The 19,828-nt window shown below is 34.7% G+C and overlaps 2 protein-coding genes across 3 annotated transcripts; both read left to right on the top strand.

The window, feature by feature from the left end:
- Nucleotides 1–132: 132 nt before the first annotated feature.
- On the top strand, nucleotides 133–2,893 carry LOC117384249 (RIIa domain-containing protein 1). The gene is made up of 4 exons (XM_033981536.2): nucleotides 133–306; nucleotides 390–466; nucleotides 1,481–1,527; nucleotides 2,737–2,893. Exons 1-4 carry the CDS (start codon nucleotides 226–228, stop codon nucleotides 2,805–2,807), a joined length of 276 nt encoding a protein of 91 aa, XP_033837427.1. The 5' UTR covers nucleotides 133–225; the 3' UTR covers nucleotides 2,808–2,893.
- Nucleotides 2,894–5,064: 2,171 nt separating this feature from the next.
- Nucleotides 5,065–19,270, top strand: otoa (otoancorin). 2 transcript variants are annotated; one of them, XM_055228165.1, is made up of 30 exons: nucleotides 5,070–5,142; nucleotides 5,675–5,763; nucleotides 5,825–5,901; nucleotides 6,192–6,247; nucleotides 6,323–6,344; nucleotides 6,434–6,479; nucleotides 6,587–6,710; nucleotides 7,159–7,218; nucleotides 7,292–7,482; nucleotides 8,118–8,248; nucleotides 9,464–9,573; nucleotides 9,662–9,804; nucleotides 10,716–10,824; nucleotides 10,901–11,110; nucleotides 11,338–11,505; nucleotides 11,789–11,923; nucleotides 12,014–12,063; nucleotides 12,139–12,259; nucleotides 12,349–12,467; nucleotides 12,538–12,673; nucleotides 13,060–13,253; nucleotides 13,328–13,418; nucleotides 13,891–14,020; nucleotides 14,699–14,937; nucleotides 15,840–15,989; nucleotides 16,461–16,603; nucleotides 17,089–17,222; nucleotides 17,587–17,684; nucleotides 17,927–18,080; nucleotides 18,792–19,270. In XM_055228165.1, exons 3-30 carry the CDS (start codon nucleotides 5,850–5,852, stop codon nucleotides 18,866–18,868), a joined length of 3,393 nt encoding a protein of 1,130 aa, XP_055084140.1. In that variant the 5' UTR covers nucleotides 5,070–5,142; nucleotides 5,675–5,763; nucleotides 5,825–5,849; the 3' UTR covers nucleotides 18,869–19,270. The 2 variants fall into 2 exon arrangements, with proteins under 2 accessions (XP_033837426.2, XP_055084140.1); XM_033981535.2 differs by lacking the exon at nucleotides 5,675–5,763 and having other exon boundaries at nucleotides 5,065–5,142.
- Nucleotides 19,271–19,828: the final 558 nt, after the last annotated feature.

The following is a 19,828-nucleotide window of genomic DNA, read 5'->3' as shown; positions in this document are numbered from 1 at the left end:
CTGCAGTACTATCTACTTCCATGAAATATACCAAGTGCCATTATATTTTTGTGAACACTGCCCCCTGCTGGACTCGGGTGGTACTGTCTGACTCTGGTCTCCATGGAAACAGTAGACTCTCGCGCGTGTGTCAGAAACAGGCGCATCTCAGACTTTATTTTCACTCGGCAAATATAACCTTATTGACAGTTATAGATTAATTAAAGTCAGTCGTAGCTTTTCATAATGACTGGGAGAAGTAACGTGGTTAAACTTGACCGTAGTGTTTTAAGCGCTGAGCAGCAAGAAAAACTCAACCAGTTTAAGGCGAGTATTGATGCTAGCTAGTGCCGAGCTATCTTAGCCTTAGCATGGGAGCTATGGCTAAAATGTTTGTGTTTTATGCGCAGATTAAAACAAGAATTGACAACGAGAACTACCTCAGATCACATCCAGAAATAGAGCTCCTCGTTGGCGACTTTATAAGGTCAGATTTTGTGAAATATCAATCTTAGTTGTGTTTTAGTTTGGAAAAAATAAAACAGAATTTAAAAAGTAAATTAAACCAAACATGAGACAATAGCCCTCTCATCATGTATCTAACTGTAGCTTCTACACTGTAGTTTGATGGATAAAGACTACATCAGGATCAGTGGTGAAAGATAACGAAGTCCAAGTAGTAAAGTACTGCACTTAAGTAGAATTTTTATGTACTTGTACTTTATTTAAGTCAATTTTACAGTGGATACATTTTACCTTTACTTCACTACAGTTATCAAGTTTCTGGGAACATCCTGACTAAAGTTTTTGAGTTTGAGCTTAATTCGAGCAAAATTTATAACTAAAAATAAGACATTGATTTATATCGCTTTTGACCAAAGTCTGTATCATTTTAAATCAATATCACTACATTTAACACTTTAACAAATTAGTAGCACTTTATCAAAATATGTGTGAGATACTTTTACTTTTTACTCTTAAAGTAGTTTAAACTGTGCTCATGTACCTTTTTTCATGTGATATTTTTACTTTTACTTGAGTAACTTTTTATCTCTGTATCTGTACTTTTATTTGAGTAACAAAACAGAGTACTTGAGTTATCACTGATTAGGATCAAATTAGAGCTATCCAGGACAGCTGCCGGCCCATTCTAAACCCAAAAGATGCAAATGTAAGACGTGAAGCTTTGACTGGCAAATGAAATGAAGGAACCATTGGTGCCACTGTCCTAGGATTTTGCTTACAAAAACTTTCAAGCAATTTAGGAAGTCTATCTTAAAGTAAAAGCAAATAACGTAATAAGTCTGTGTAATCCCTCAGTTGTACGAGTAGGATCCACGTAAAAGAAAGTTGAATTAAAATTTTTTTTTTGGGGCGACTATGTTTCACCAGTCATCTAAAGATACTTGGATAAGTGGTGAAATAAACCCTCTCATCAAAGAGACAGACTTCACCTTTCTTTGGCTACAATAGTGAAAAAAATAACATTTATTTTTTCCAGAAATGTGCTTCTACAAAGACCTGTTGACGTCCGTGATTTTGCTGCAGGTGGGTCACTCACCTGTTTAGGTTATGATTAGGCTAAATTTACTAAAGCCTGAGAATCTCAGTAAACCCTTCTCTAAATGAACTTAACCTTATGTTCTGGTAAAGGGGTCTACTATGGATGGACATAAAAAGTATGTTTACGTGGTCTGTCACCTGCTTGTCTCTGTGGGGCTTTTACTGCTTTGCCGGGAAATTTTCACAATATGGCATTAAACATATCTGTTTCTGTTAATTTAACAACATGCATTGGTATTGGTCAAGAAAATACCAAAAGAAAAATGTGAGTGTGCTTGCCTTTCCATAGATCTGGTCTGTAACTTAGCCTGGTAACATCACCTGCTGCTTCTCTCCAACTATCCATTAAAACTGTGCTTTAATGTCATACAGTGAAAAAAATATTTATAGAGTTTATTCATATAGCACAATTTGTACACAAAGTAATTCAAAGTGCTTTACAGAATAAGAAATAATAATACAATTAAAATCACAATACAACAAATCAAAACATAAATAAACACAAATAATCATCATAAAATGAACATTAAAAGAGAAGAGTACAGAATAAAAAACTTTCAGTCATATGCACATCTAGAAGCAACTGTTTTGAGTTTGGATTTATCTACATTTGTCGAAGTAGAGGCCTGTCTCACATCTTCAGGAAGACTGTTCCAGGTTTTAGTTTCTTCCTGAAGATGTGAGACAGTCCTCTACTTTGACAATGTTTAAATCCAGGCTCAAAACAGTTGTGTTTAGCTGTGCATGTGGCTGAAAGGTTTGTATTCTGCACTCTTCTGTTTTAATGTTAATTTTATGATGATTATTTGTGATTATGTTTTGATTTGTGTGATTTTAATGTCCTTCTTATTCTGTAAAGCACTTTGAATTACTTTATGTATGAATTGTGGCTATACAAATAAACTTGCCTTGCCTTGAAGTCCTCAGAGTGTGAGATGGTTCATATGGCACTAACATGTCGGAGATGTACTTTGGTGCTAGGCCATGGAGAGACTTAATAACAAGTGGAGACAAGTAGATGAAGGACCCCTTTTTAGTCTGTATACGATAAAAAATTAATGTGAATATTGGTTGAAGCTTATGTTTATCCGTTGCCCAGGGATGCAAATAAATATTGACTTATGCCATTAAATTGTCTGAACATAATTGAGTTGTTAAATTCCCCTTTTGCCATAATGACTTCTCTGTTTTCAGAGCATTTCACCAACCCAAACCTGCAGAGTGACACTATCGCTAAAATGGACAAGAATTGTGAATTAGAGTGAGACACCTTTAGACCTCCTTTAACACTACCAAGAAGAAGGGGCAGTAACCACGGAAATATTATTCATGTATCATTTAAAGCACTTTTTGTATTGGACTTATGATATTGAAAAAAATGTCATAATAATAAGTGCCAGTCAACCAGCCAGTGCCAGTGTCTTTCTTTGTGTTTACTATATGAACCACGACTACCTTACATTTTCTTCTGAGTATTTTAGTGATAGAAAAGCTTAGAAATGTCATTTGTAATATGTAATCTCACTAAAAATAAAAACAAAGAAAGAAAAAAAGAAAATGCCGTCTTAATAAAATACTATATAACTTTTTAGGTTACGTGTCCTATATTTGAAAGTATAAAGAGCACAGGCAGTGACCTGGAGGCACCAAACAAGGACCAAACAGTACAGGGATCTCACATTTACATAACTTCCTTTTACGGGAAACTTTGAGCCTGCTGAAACTACCCTAATTTTCAGTTTCATTGTTTTTTTCGAATACATTATTGGGTTCAGTGACATGGTGTTCCTCTGATTGTTTGAAGTCTGTTTATGCATAGGGTTCTCTACCATTGGGTTTGATTAATTACACATTATGTAATGAATCATACACTGACCTCGTTAATCAATAGTGAGTGGAGTAATTGCCTGTAAGTCTCAGGGCACTTTTCTCCATGCAGATGTCATTGGAATAATCCACAGAATGGCATTAACCTTACCTATCTCGATGGAAATAATAAATAGATATGTTTATTATTACACATAACACAATTTATAACTCAAAATCTCTTTAAAGTGGAATTTAACTTTCTTTAGTTGGTAAGTCAACTCAATGATTCTAGGGAAATAGAAAGTTAAAGCCATACTTTGGAATATTCTCCATGGAGATGGATACTTTTAACTAAAAATTATCTCCACAGAAACAAAATAATAGTCAGGTTTGTGAAGAGCACGCTCACAGTAAGGACACATTTTTCAGTGCAATTAAAAACATCCATAATGTAAAACACATGCTTTTATTCTAGTATATTTTTTTATTGTAAAAGTTACATACAGTGGTTTTAGGCAAGATAAAAGACAGAACCCCCATTATCATATCTAATTACTTTCCAAATATATCAGTGTTACACTTAATGTGCAGATTAATCTCTCCATATTTTTACAGGCTGGAATAATATAGAATTAATCCATTTTATCTTTATTAGAAGTCCATTTGTCCATTAACCCTCTTTGTTTCTGTGTGCGTTGTAATCCTACCCCACTGTGACTGTCTGTGTGGTTGTTTACCTCACAATTTAGTGCAGCAGTCTATATTTGCCTAAGCGTTTTCCAATAATACAGACTAGATTTTTAGCCCTAACATAAGCCTATTATGAAAATCCATTCTCTATTCATTTGACATCTGAATGTTAACATTTACATAGCTTCCTTCACAGGAAATGCTGCTACCCCAGTTGATTGTTCATTAAATTGTTATTTGATTTACATTACCAGTTTCATTTACATGTTGTTCCTCTCATTGTTCAATGTTTATTTCCACAATGGATCCTTTACCATTGAGGTTAGATTACAACTGCATAATACATATACCGTAATTCAAGTTTAAAGGTAAACTATATGTAATTTTTCTGGTGGGTGGTGCGTTCTTCACCTGCTGAGACGTTATAGAGGTTAGGCCATGACATCATTTAAAAAAAAAAAAAAGCCCCCTAAACATTCTGATTGTGGCAGAACTATGAACATCTTAACTAAAAAACTGTGTGTGCTGTTTTATTGCCTCATTATTATCATTATCATTATTGTCCATTGAGCAGTTTATTTGTTTTCGCCCCACAATAATTATTTCCACACAGACTCAGAAATATGTTATTTAAGGAGAAAAAGAGTTTGTTCAAATGTGTCTGATCCAAAGTCTGTATCAGTGATAAATGTGTGAGTGTGTCTTGATTTTCTTGTTTTTGATGCCAGGTGCAAACTCAATATTTCACAGTTTTAGACTTTTATATTTGTTATTAACCTGCAGCAGCTCTTTCACATTTTATATGTTTTTTAAGCTCTTACAGGTGAAAATTTCATCACTCAATTACTCACTATTGACACTCATATAGATATACAGTAGAAAATTCCAGATGAAGCAATAATATCTTCATGGAGACGAGCAGGTGGCTGACCCTCCATTGTAAAGGTTACATATTACGTCTTTAATCATATGTTGGAGGCAGTACATGAGTGGCGAGTTTAGACTGTGGGTTGCACCTGTCCTGCCTCACACACATACAGACTGTCAGTAGAGGAACACCGCTCTCAATCGACTGTGCCCTCTTCTGCCAAACAAAACAGGGTAAGATAATGCTTTACCAACTTTATCAATCACTACTTTTGTTTTTATTCATGTTTGTATGATTATGTTTGTTTGTTTAGTTGTATTGTTTATGTTTATGGTTATGTATGTTTATTGGTTTTAATGATTCCTTCTTGATTTCGTGGACTTTTTAAGGACTTTTATGCATTCAAAAGATATAATATTTGACTCTGAATTGGTTAATTGCTCTGGTGATTAAGAGACATTACCATAGCTTGAAACCCATGATTTGAATGGATGGATTACTCACTTTAAAAAACAAACAAACAAAAGACTGAAAAATATATTTGATTAGAATTAGTATAGGTGTGTATTTGTAATGTTTCCTTAAGACAATTGTAGTAATTCATGTGCCCGTATTAAAATGAGAAGTCAAATCACTACGCAGCAAGCAAATCGAATGGCAAAATACAAGTATGCAAATGATGAAAGGACACTTGGAGATGGAAACAGAAAGCAGCATGACATCGAGTTCAATATAATGAGGCTGTTTATCCCAACCTTTGTCTAGAGCGGCGCCGTGGGACCTACAGAAACCTCAGAGGAAAGAGCTATTGAGAAAACTCTAGGAGGCCCATAGACTCCATGACAACCAATAACGTAATACTCTGACATGAACAAGCGTCTGTGGTTTTATAGTAAAGAGTATTTGTGTTTGCAGGTCTGTTTCTGAACACATTTTGAGCATGGGGAGGAAAGGAGGGACAGTTCTGCTTCTCATGTTTTGTGCAGTCCTGGGTAAGATTTTGTATTGGTAATGTTAAACTTAATGTACATGCAATTTAATGAAATAATTGTGCTTTTTCCTATGAATTAAAACAGTTGAGTAGCAATGAAAACTCCAGCTAAATTGTTAGTTCTAATTTAGTTCATCCTACTTAAATTAATGAGTAAATGTAGTGAAATCTAATGTTTTACATACAATTTACATATTTATTTTCCCATTGGTTACATTTAAAATTTTACGTATTTATCACAAAAAAATTGTAAACACCAGTGCGTGCGACTTGTTTTTCCATTCTCCTCAGTGACAGCTGCAAATATGAAGACTGACTCCAAAATCAGAGCATGTGCTAGACAACTGGTATGTAAGCAATGCATTTAAAATGTATACAGTTGAATTACATTGATTAAATATGTTATCTTATTTTTTATTCAGATGAAAAAATGTAAACAAGAGGGTGAGACCAACATCCAATACTTCACTAGTTTTCAGTAAATCAATATGATATAACATGTTTATTTCATTTATATGTTTATTCTGGTGCAGGATACAAAACACCGGACACAGAGCAGCTGGCTACTGTATTGGGCAGGTACGTTCAACACTGATAACTTTAAATAATAAAACCAAACCAGTTATTTTACACACACAATGCTAAAAATGGTTATATTGTAATCTTTTTAAATGCTCTTCTCTCAGTGATGTCCCTGCAGTGGAGAAGAACTCTGACAACTCCCCCATCTCCCTCCTGTCTGTGTTTAACAGTGTCCTGGGATCTGTTTCCCCTGGATACACTCGCTCCAGTATCTTTCTGGGGAAAAGTGTACGGAAATGTTTTGACTCTTGAATGTGATTATATTGATACAGACATATGTGATATAAGTGTTTTTATTTTGATCCACAAACTATTTTAACCGCTTGACCTCAGAATCAGAGACTACATGCCAATCTGCCTCATTGAACATTTCGTTTTTGGCCACTATAGTGAATTTTTTTTTTTTTTTTTTTAACTTGTCAACTTGTACAGAGAGGACATAGATTACAACTTTTTTTTTTTTGTTTGTTTGTTTGTTTGTTTCATGTGAATTGGTTTAAATGATAAATGGTCACATACCAACTGAGCTACTGCTGCCCCACTAATATCACATCAAACAAATGCAGAAAATTTAGTTGTATATTTTTATTTCCATCTATTTGAAATTTTAGCTAATCAAAACATTTTAAATCGTTTTCAAACTAATCTACACTAATTTCTTATTCTGTGTTTTCAGCACTCTAAACTCAGTGACATTAGCTTACCAGGAATGATACAGAAGATGTCAAATGTCTCGGTCAGTCCAAACTCACATTGTGCACAGTATGTGAAGTACAGCAGTTTATTAAAGTCTTGTTGCTTTGTCTTAGGAGTCTGCAGCTTGCTTCCTGAACGCAGTCGTGGCTCCGCTGGCTTGGAACGCGGTGACACAAATGGAGGCCGATATGGAGCCGCAGGAGAAGTATGAAACCCTGCTGTCGGCCGCCAAAACTGCAATAGAAATGTGTCCAGGAAAACTAAACTTCCCTCAACCCATCATGAGAAACCACCTGGTCAGCCTGTGAGTGTGTACTCCTGGGCTTCAGAATTATAGCAATAGCACAAAACAAATATAACTAACTATTATATTGTCTAAATGGTCAAAAGTCGTCAAAATAGCACCAAAACCCAACAGAATAGTCACAGAAAGAGATATATCATAAGTCTGGCTATAACAAAGTCTGTTATCCATACCCCAATTTTTGTTAAGTACAAAATACACTTAAAAGCACTAGACATAGCAAATTCATCCACAGTTTTAGTACAGACTGGATAAGAGAGCTGTGTATTCACATTGTGTGCAGTTATCTCTTTGCATTTAAGTGTTCAAATAAAGATTTATCCATATTTTTTAGGCAGATGGTTGGCCCAAACAAGGCCAGTAGCTGATATGCTAAAAAGACCAAATATTGGCCCAAAATATGTAGAAGATGGCACTTTTTGAATACAACATAAAATATACCTTATCATTATCATGTTTACTGTGTCACTTTAAATGTGTGCTAAATATCATACTTCATTCTGAATATGTTTACTCTTTTTCTTACTTTTAGTATTGTATACAGAAATATTTCCCTGAAAACATTTGTAAATAAAAGAAAAAATGGCTTATGAAATAAAATGAAAAGTGCTTTGATTGTTGTGTCTGTTTTGCAGGCTGAGAATGCTGGCTGAGGTGTACCCAATGACCTCTGAGGATCAGAGGAATGAGGTGATAAAGTGGGCCGTTGACCAAATCAAAGAAAAATTCTTCAACTGTAGCAGCAGCAAAGCATCTTCAGGTTTAGGTGTGTTCACACTAGCTCACGAACATACAAATGTCCTCTATACACTATTTGCATGGGTGTTGTTAAAGAAGGTTTGTTGTGACGTTTTAATGCAAAGATATCAGTCTTCAAAAGGGGAAGATTGTTCTGTTGTTGTACTTTACCAGGTTAAAAGCCCAGTATCTATCTTTTTTGCATCTAATTGTACTTTTTCCACCTTGATGAATATTGACATTCCAAAGCAAGTACCACCAGGGACTAAAAACTGGTCTAAAGGAAACAAAAATAGGCTTCAAAATTGACTTACTATGTAAACTGACTTACTAGAGTAAACAAGATACTAATAGGCTGAAAATAGCATGGTGAGTGGGACAGCAAGGGATGGATGTTTTTGCATCCCAAATTATTTCCCCAAAATGTTTCCTGGATTCATATTGCCATAAAATAACCCTACATTGTTTAGTTACTGCTCTTTCCATTCTATTTCCATACTATTTCTGTGCTGTGGCGTAATGTCATTTACATATTAATACACATTGAAAGCCACCATGGTCTTCACTTGTTTGGATCAAACCTTTTGATAATGGAGCCATGGTCTACCCCTGAACACCTGCTGAAACGTCTTTAACATTTCAGTGAAAATTAGGTTGCAGCATTTTGTAACATGTCTCAAAGTATAATTTTTGTGTTGTAATGACTGGAGGATCAAAAAACATGTAGACATGTGAACTCAAAAATGAACTAAAGACAAAGGCTGGGTGCTGGGTCAGAGGCTGTGTCTGTGTGTGTGGTCTGCGGGTGTGATTCTGGTCCAAAAACAGGATAATGATGGGTAACTGACAATCTGGCAGTGCGTGGATGAATGAGTTGCGTATTACAAAGGATGTAGCTGTAGCAGGTGAGTAGTGGGTGGAAACGATTGGTGAGGGTGGTGTCAGACTCTCCACCCAGCTCTAGGCACACAGACACAGAAGAGAGGGAGGGCAGCACAAAAAAAAAACAGGAACCCTGACATCGTGTTTATTATGTGGTTTAATTTCATAAAAAGCTGACATTTTTATTTTATTTTAAATTATTGTAACGTAATGCATTTGTATATTCCTTCATCTGTGTCTGAGGCTGCCTGGTCTGGTTCTGGTTTGATCCTTGGTTTAGTGTTGTTCTAGCCCATGTTTAGTTCTAAGTTTAGCCACACAGCTTCCTGCTCACTGGCTTTATTTGATGTGTCGTGTTTAGTCCGGTGCAAGGAGTCGTTAGAATGGCTGACAACTGAAATCCTCAACTTGCTCGGCCCGTATCTCTCCGAAGTAACACCAAGAGATATTGACCTCGCTCCAGAACAACAGGCATATTATTCTATTATTACACACTTATTATTATGAACTATTAAAATGGCGACTGCTCTGTTAACGTCAACTCTTCCTTTATTTTTAGTTCTGTAAGTTCTTCATGTCGTCCGAGTTCAAACCTGTGATGGCCAAAATTGTCACAATTAAGCCCAGTCTGGCCAAAAGTCTTCTCCAGAAAATCAAAGGCTGTTTGAGCAACGATAAAGAATTTGTGAACTATTTGGACAGGTGGGTTAATTTGTAATTCATAATTGTAACCAGAAAAAGAAATACACACCAACATTTTGTACTATGTAAGTAAGACGAGCCAATATAATCTACACTCAATCCTCTCATTTTAATCAATAAACATAATTCTTTTGGATACCACTTTAAATACCTTAGTTAGCCTTAATAAAGCATGAACAAAGACTTAATTCATAATGAACAAATCCTTTCAGGGTTAGTAATGGCTTGATAAAGGGTTTACTAAGCCAAAATCATTCTGAAAGGGCCCATATTAAACTACATTGTGGTCTATATTATAATCTCGTCTCCTCATCACACATATACCTGGAGTTATGTTGTTTTTTTTTCATTCACGTGTTTAACACACAAACCCTGCATATTTAGGAGTTCTTCTCTCAAACGGTGGTAATACAGGACGTGTTCTACTGTGTTTTTAAACTCTATACACCTTCTCTAGAATCATTTGGATAATTTCAGCCCTAGAATTGCCAGTCTCTACTGAACAAAAGGTAAAAGATAGCTGTTAATTTGAAAACTACAACATGACATCACAAAGTGGAAGAGAGCATTTTGAGCTTTGCAGATGCAGACAGACTAATAATGCAGGGTTACTCATACATGTGTGAATGAAACAAAATACAACTCTAGATATGTTTTTGAGGAGGTAACAGCATTCTTACATGGCTTAAAGCTCACAAGAGTCAATTTTGTCTAATATAGGACCTGTAATAAACAATATGTTCATGCTTTATTAAGGCTAATTAAGGTATTGTAAAGTGTGCCCTTCTTTTGCTAAACATATAACTAATACATAAGTACTTCAAAATACTTTATTATATTGTTATTGTTATTCAAGCTCTGTTACAGTCTATGTTGGTAGAATGATAATTCATTGTTGTTTAAATCTACAGGTTAGGCCCGCTGGCATGTTATTATGAGCCCACTTCCCAGCTGGCATCCAATGAAAGCGTCACACTTTTATCTGCACTTTCTAATTGTGCCAACCCTGGTCTGACAACGGTATTTAAAAATATATTACATGTGAAAAACAATGATTTTAATTATTGTAATTTCATGTTTGTGACTTCATCCAAAGCTGAAGAAGAAACTGGCAGGCAGCATAAACCTCAAGGGGCAGAATGCTCTTCAGATCTTTCATCAGCTGGGCAGTGGAGCCAAGATTCTGGGGGACAAAATAAAAACATTAAATAAGGAGGAGCTGAAGAGCCTGGTCAACGACTCCAGCATCCAATTGTCAACTAAACAGAAGCGTATGGTCGTCTCAACATACATGAGGAACGATACGGTGAGGCCTGTTTAAGGCTTTGGTCCTTTTTCTTTGTGTGGGAAGACACAGAACATATAATAATAAAATTCTATCACAGTACACTTACAAACTACCACCATAATACCCCACCCATACTATGTAACATATACACATGATAACAGTTCTGCTTTAAAAGTAAAACAACAAAAACTATAATTTGATAAAAATATTGAAATATATTTAACTCTGTATTTTTCCATCCTCAGTGCAAAGAGCTTTCGAAAGAGGAGCTTAAAGTCCTCTCAAGAGTTGCGGACGCACTGCCAAAATGTATTTACAAAAAGGTCAAATCTCAAGATCTTAGAGACCCTGAAGTGTTGGAAAAGTTTGCCAAGGGAGTCAGAAAGTCCCAGGCTGTAGCCATATTTACAAAAGTGAGTTAAAAATTTATATATATATATATATATATATATATATATATATATATATATATATATATATATATATATATATATATATATATATATATATATATATATATATATATATATATATATATATATATATATATATATATATAGATATAGATATATAGATATATATATATATAGATATAGATATAGATATATAGATATCTATATATATATAGATATATAGATATATATATACATACATACAGAAAGTTACAATGCACGTTTAACACATGTTATTCTTTAGTTAGGTACGATGGATGTCACAGAGATGATTAACTTGCCCGATAATGTGCGTCTAGTAGCTTCTTTACGTCTGTTGGAAAACTATGCCAACGTGTCCTGGAGTCAAGTCACCTCGAAAAGATGGCGCAGAGCACAGGTCAAGACAATTTCCCTGTTTTTGTTTGTAAATTATGCTCATGTATTATTTTATCATTGTACAAATGATGTGCTATTATATCTTGATTAGGCCATATTCCTTGTCGAGAAAATGATACAACGATTCAGTAATTGGTTCAGGTAAGATATTTTCTGCCCTGAATCTATATACACATAATGTTTTAAGATTTATTTAACATGATTTTATTTGCACAGAAATGTGGGGTGCGTCCTTCTGGGCGTCACTTGTGGACAGATTGAGGCCGTTGCAAATTCTGAAGTTCTGGCAATGGCTCAGAGCTTTGCAGACACTCCTCAGTGCCTTTCCAAAGCGCAGGTATCATTCACCAACTGAGTAAAAATGACATTATGACTTATTTTACTGTAGTATTATTATTGTATTATGTGTTGTTGTTTTTTTTTTAGGTCATATGTGTTTCACAGAAGCTTTTCGCGACATTTGAATCACAAAGACCAGAGTATTTCAAAACCATAACTATGGAAGAGCTGAGTAACATCCCTGCAATCTTTCTTATTCAGTTATTGTAAGAAACACACCCTCTCTTTATCCACATTGGTTATGCAAATAATTTCTTAGGATTTCTGCCTCTTTAGACCAGAAAAGGTAAAAGATTTGCCTGAGTCTGTGTGTGCAGCTTTTCTCGACAAGATGGAAATGTTAAATCTCAGCAGAACATCCCTCCGATCTGCTTCTCTCCCTGTGCTCACTGAGAAAGCTCTGAGCTGTCTGGTGAGTACATAGATGATAAAAGCAATAGACCCTCATGATAGGAGAAAAACATGGACCATTCGATAAGTATGCTTTGTATAAGGGGTTATTTAATTGGTAAACGGTTAGTTAATTTTGTCTAATCCAACAAAGCAACTGCACTGATACCATTTCAAGTTTAATGATCTCATTTAGTTAATAGTTACTTTATCGACTACGGTTCTTTTTATATCGTGAATGTAAAGTTCTGGTTTCAACTGTATGTACGTGTATAAATAACATTGGCCTGTAGAATGTTGTAATGTAATGTCTGAAACCCAAGAACATAATCTGTTTCTAGCTCAGGTTAACATTTGATTTCATTATTTATTTCATTCACTGCGCTAAACTCTGACATTGGTTTTCAGGGCTCAAATGTGTCCAGCCTGACCTCTGAGAACATGAGGAGACTTGGGCCTCTGCTGTGTGAAGTCCCGCCCTCAACACTGCGCCTTCTTAAACCGGACGTACTCAAAACCACGCTCCAGGCCATGGCGTCATGCTACCGTTTCCCCGAAGAGCACCAAGAAGGTCTGCTCCAGCTGGTCCAAGAAACCTTTGGGTAGGAATCAATATTAGAATTGTATTTATAAAGGAGAAAAAATCCAGAAGTTTGAAATATTTTTGTCAACGCAGGAATCCTTCAACCTGGACTTCTACCACTGTGGAAGAAATGGGTCGTCTCCTGTTTCTGTATAGAAATACCACATTTTCTCTGTCTAGACAGGTAGTAGAGTTTGTTTGTTAACCACTCCTCGTAATTCTAATGCTATAAAAATATCCACCACTCATTCAAATTGTTGTATCCATGGGTTTCAGCATGATGAAAAGTTACCATAGCAATTCAAAATATAATATTATCTTCTTAATGGAAAAAGTTCTCAAAGGGCGGCTGAGAGGCTAGCACTCACACTTTAAAGCAAGAACGTTCCAGGGTTAATCCTCAGCTTGCCTGGGCCTTTCTGTATGGATTGTCTGAGTGAGTTTCCTCTGACAAATCTAGCCCAAGATTATGTAGATGGGAACCCCAGCAGCACTGAAGGATGGGTCAAATGCAGAGGACAATAAAGTGCACCTTAACTATAACATCAAGTTGAAACACACAAATAGAAAATAGTGTAATATGGGCCCTTTAAGAGTAGCACATGCATGGAACTGTTCTAGTTCTCATTGTAATCTGTCCATCTTGTCTTTTTCAGCCTGGGATGAAAACTGCTCTGTCTTATCTCCTTAATATGGATGAAAATGCCCCTGAATTTCTCCATAAAACACTGTTTGATCTCACTGTGAATGATCCTTCATCGACTGTGACCCGGAGGAAGAGAGAAGGTTGGTTTGTGTGACACCTTCAAAATGTTTTTTACTTTATTATGTGAAGTTAAAATGGAACAGTTGCTCTGGGCTGGACTGACAGAAGTGTAGCAGCCAATGTGTGTTTATGGCCCTTCTGACGGCCACCGTGCACTCACACATTCATATAGTGTCAATTCAGCTTTTTTTAAACACTGATCATTCACTTTTTTTTTTTATTTTATTTTTTTTTACCTTTAATCATTTTTCAAAACAAATAAAAATGTCTTTCCATATTTAAGCCTTGAAAATAAACTGCTATATACGGACTTAGGCATTGGCGTACTCTTTCACTAAAAGCAACCTCTGCCTGTTTTTTAACAACTTTGCAATCCCACAGAAAAGCCTCTACTTTCATTAAAAAAACCAGTTCTGTGTTCTTTGTTACAGCTTCATCATATAGTGTTAATGGAAATGTCCGTCACTGATAAAGTTCTGAATTCTGCTCCAAACCACATGCTTTTACTGATAGAGGATTGCCTGAATACCTCTCTATTGAAAAAGCTTTATTATTAACAATTAGAAATAACTGAATCTTTATTAATATTAGATTAATTGCACAGCACTAGTGAACACTCAAATGACTGTGAAAAACATAAAAGATAAGAAATATGAGGCTATTTACCAGACTATATTATGTGTTCTGCTTCCCTTTAGCCAGCGCCAACAGTAACACTAACAACAACAAGCCGGTCAGCAGCGACAACGGCACCTCCATCACTGGTGACCCCACTGTGGAGCTGATCACGCAGCTGGGACCCGACAATGTCTACTGGACCGTCAAACAGCTGGACGCCATGGAATTAAACACCTTCATAGAAACCGTGGATATTCTAGGTTCTGTGACCAACTACAGCCCAGAACAGCTGCAAGTGCTCAGTAAAAAGGCTGTAGAGGTATTTAGCTAACTGTATATTATTCAATCCATTATTTATAAAGCATTTTCCATTTATTCTAACCCAAAGTGCTTCACACAAACAATTCACTTTTATTTAATTTTTTTTTGTAATAAACAATAACAAAGTAGATCATTAGTTTGCATTTTGTTCATTGTAAACCACAATATATATCTAAAATAGCTTAGTACTAAAATAGGTTTACTGACTTCCTTCTTATTCAAAACTGCAGAACAGACTTCATTTCATTGTAGCAACCAGATTTTTTCATATACGTGTTTTTATAGTTGAAAAATAGTCACAAGATTGCCTGAAAGTCTGAACTTTTGAAATAATCACAAGTAAATATAGACCTGTGGGTGGAGTTAGAGGGTAAGGGAAAACTGAAATTTTCAGAGTACTTAAGTCTGAGAGGTAGGACATTACATTATTTATTTATTTATTATAGTTTTGTTTTTATTTTTGAAAAAAAATCTTTAAACTGTATTATTGTCCAGTTTAAAGAATGTGTAAGATTGGTTACCTGTCCTGTGATGATTCCTCACATAACAGAAATTAATCAAAAAGAAGAAAATAATAATGAAATAAAATAAAATAAAAAAATAAATAAAATATATATATATATATATATATATATATATATATATATATATATATATATATATATATATATATATATATATATATATATATATATATATATATATATATATATATATATATATATATATATATATATATATATATATATATATATATATATATATATATATATATATATATATATATATATATATATATATATATGCTGTGAAAAAAGCACTGTGGAAATAGGCAAAAACTATAAGACTACAAAAGTATTATGACAATAAGTAGCTCTAACTATGTTTCTGTATCTGCAGGCCTATGGTCAACCTGTCAGTATGAATGAGACTACGGTTGAAGATCTGGGCTGTATCTGTCAGGGCTTCACCGATGATGAGCTGATGAAAATGAACTTCCCCCTCAGGTCTCTAGACGATATCTCCAAATGTGGCTGGAATGACTCCCAGGTAAAACAAATCACCAATTATATAATTATAAAGAAGTGGCCCATATATTGTATACGACATAATATCTAAGCAGTTGTTTTGTAGATATGGAACAAAATGTTGAGGCAATCGTCTACAAAAGAAAAATATTCAAAAAGATCTTATAAAAATTAATAAAATACATTTCCAAACAAGGCCACAAACCTAATAGTCATAATTAGGGCAGCTGCCATAGCAATTAACGATTTAAAACGAAAAATATTTTTTGAATGTTGAAAAGTCCTCAAAATGTAACACATAAGAGGAAGCTGAAACTAATGAATATGCAGTTATTAACACCTTTCTGATGGATTGCAAAAATGTTCTGTGTTTATTACCAGGATTATCCTAAAATACATACATATATTTTTGTGTACATGACCAAGTTTTCTTTCCCTACATTTTACTTTTTACCTACATACATTGGTGACATATTGCATTGTATTTGAGCAGATTAGAGCCGTGTGGAAGGCACTGGCGGGATACAACAGTCTGACGCCTCAGGGTCTGGATGCGTCTGACATGGTGGCTCTAAGCAGCTTCATGTGTGGACTGAGCTCCAACGAAATCAAGCAACTCAACGTAACCGCCTTCAGGTAAAAACTGAAAAACTTGGAAGAATAAAGTCAAAAACATAAGACAATTATGTAAATGACATGTATGATCAGGGCTGGGTACTTTCATTTTTTAGTACTACTGCCTGCTCTTGTAATATACATTAACTAGAATGACAAAACATAATTATAATGCTCATAAATTCCATCAAATACTATTGTTAGAAGGTGACACAGCCACATTGTATATTCACTTTTTACACTCTGGTGGGCTCTTCCAGTACCCACCAGGCATCAACACTTTTTTTTTGCTTAGTACTGGTAGTACCTTACTTTTTTTCAGTAACATACTAGTACCCAGCGCTCCCTTTGTGATCCCTTTTATGATGAGCAAGTCATAGCAAATATTTTGTCATGAGCTTTCTTAGTAGTGTAATAATGTTGTGCCCATGATCAAATTGATGTGTAGAAAAGACATGTTATGTTTATAGTTTCTAAAATCTGACCTACATAACTCGTTTGTTCAGGGAAGCTGTGCCATCTCTGTCACTCCAGTGCTCTGTGGAAGTGATGCAGAGGTACAAAAACCTCACAGTGTCCACCTTTGGAGAGTCCAGCACCTGGACGTCAGCTGTAGTCTCTGACCTGGGCACTTTTATTGGTGAGATCCTCTTCTACCATGTATTATTATCAAGTATTTATTTACATAAAGGTCCTGTACATGAGGACTGCTTATTATGCCAAAAATTAAATAGAGATAATAAAGATTTACTAGAGCCTGGATCACAATAATCTTGATTCACATAAACAAAGGAGCTTTGAACTATTTTGGGTAACTTCAACTATCTACCTTTTTGGAGAGTTTTCATTTTTATTGGTTAAATCCAATCGATTTATTTTCATATTCAGTCATGTGAAGCTGTTATTTTATAAATATTTAGACTCTAATGACTACACCTTCATAATCCTCATTATGAAGAATTCAGGCTTAGTGAATACCTGTAAGACTTTTGTTTATGTTTCAGCTGGTCTGACCGCTATGGAGTTTGCTTCTTTGGATGTCTCTGTCTTCTCACACATTAGCAGGGACTGCATCCCTCTCATCCCCCCAGTCAACATAGCCGTAAGGAACTTCTTTCCAACATTTATGTCACTTCAGATTTTTTAAATAATTATATTTTTAAAATTTTACATGTTATTACTGGGTAAACAATAAGTTGCTTTGTCCCAGTGTTGGGCCATTTTTGCCTGTGACAGTGTTCTAAATATAATCTACAAAGCTTGTTTGTTAAAGTGTTGTTGTTTGTTTTTCATAAAAAATATCACGTCCAGCTTTTTGATTGTCACTGTGCATTTCCCTTTAAGGCTCTCTCGGCAGCTAAGATTGAGGCACTTGGCCCTGACAATGCTCTCTTGATAACCAGTGAGCAGAGAGCTGCCATGAGTTCCGAGCAGCTGACTGCCCTCCACAAGGCCATCGAAGGATATCGCCAGCGAGAAGCCCAAAGTGATAGTAAAGGTAAATAAGATTGAGTAGAGTTGCATTTGAAGGCTGCATTCACAGTCTTGTCCTGGTTTTATCCTGCTGGTTTGATCCTGGTTTAGTCCTGATGTAGACTTGGTTTGATCCTGTTCTAGACCAGGCTTAAGTGGTGTATGATATGTTTATTTAAAATATAAACAGGGATTATGATTGTAAATAATTTAGCATTGACTTAAAAGAAAGATGCATTGTTGTAGGACAGATGCATTATTCCACCTGTCGTCCTTGAGCAGGTTGAAGTTAAAGTATTCTGAGCAAGACGGTCACGGGTTCAATTCCCAGACTGTACACAGCTATTCTATGGCCATTTGCAGGACACCCCTTACAATAGAGGTCCCCAAACTTTCTAGGCCAAAACCCCCTAATAACCACGAAACCAACTCAGGAACCCCCATAAAGAAAAGTAATTGACTGTAGCAAAACATGTTAATCAGGTTAAATGTTGATTATTTGAATATTTTATACCTGTGTGATATCAGTCTGTATTTTGTGATTAAATACTAAAAATAAAAAACGTATAAGTGGAAGTTCTCAAAAGTACTCAAGTAAAATGAGGTCTAAAGTTAGGGAAGGTTAGGTAAAGTTAAGTACTGAATTGAAATATACTTACTACTTTTTTAACCCAAAAAGACATCAAATAAATATTAAACATTAATCTCTCTATTATTGTGTTTTTTTATGTTATAGCTCCCCCTCTGGCGATTGGAGGCATTGCGTTCTTTAAGCCTCTCCTGTTTTTCATGCTGGGGCTTATTCTGCTGTGAAAGTTTGAATACAGAATCTTACTTCCTGCCACAAAGATTATGTAGATGGAAGATCTTTTTGCACTCAATGTAAATGAGTAGTTTAAAATTTCAGTCTTTCACTAAATAAAATATATATGGGCGTTTGCAATAGATGACTAGACTATGTTTACATGTACGCCAAAAATCTGATCATTATAGATTGTTGAAACTGATTCTTTCTTTCTGACGTGTGCATGTGTTAACAAGGGAAATTATGAAAAAAGGGGACTTAAACTTATGATGGAAGAGAAAATGCTGAAGATTGAAGAGAATTATTTAAAAATCTTTTATTTTTACTACTTTCTACATTTTAGAGACATACAGAAGACATCAAGTATATAAAGTAAGATATATGGAATTATGAAGCAAAAAAAACTTAAACGAGCCTGCCTCTGCTTTGTTGAAAAATATTTAGTAGAGTTATTTTAGGATTTGAATATAAGAATTTAATAAATAAATAAATAAATAAATATATATATATATATATATATATATATATATATATATATATATATATATATATATATATATATATATATATATATATATATATATATATATATATATATATATATATATATAGTACCAGTAATTTAACTTTTTTTCTTCTGTTTTTAATAATCAGATTTCTCTTGTGCATGTAACACACACCAAAACTATATATTTTAACTATTCAGGAGATATATTTTGCTAGAACATAAAGTTGTGTAATAGGATAATATAAAAAGACAATGTAATTAAGTTGTGTATTTAAATCTGCAAATATCTATTTACTGGAAATGAATACTTTATTTCTCCGCAGATCCTCTTCTAATATAGTACTATGACAAAATCAGACCAGTCCAGTTTCATCACCTACTTTTTATTTTATTTTATCGATAATGACCTCATAAAGACTTAAAGGATTAAAACAAAATAATAATAATCTAAAGTTGTGAA

This window comes from Periophthalmus magnuspinnatus, chromosome 16 (genome assembly GCF_009829125.3).
Source record: "Periophthalmus magnuspinnatus isolate fPerMag1 chromosome 16, fPerMag1.2.pri, whole genome shotgun sequence".
Classification (NCBI taxonomy): Eukaryota; Metazoa; Chordata; class Actinopteri; order Gobiiformes; family Gobiidae; genus Periophthalmus; species Periophthalmus magnuspinnatus.
The sequence above is the reverse complement of the archived record's forward strand: the minus strand, read 5'-3'. Positions and strand labels throughout refer to the sequence as shown.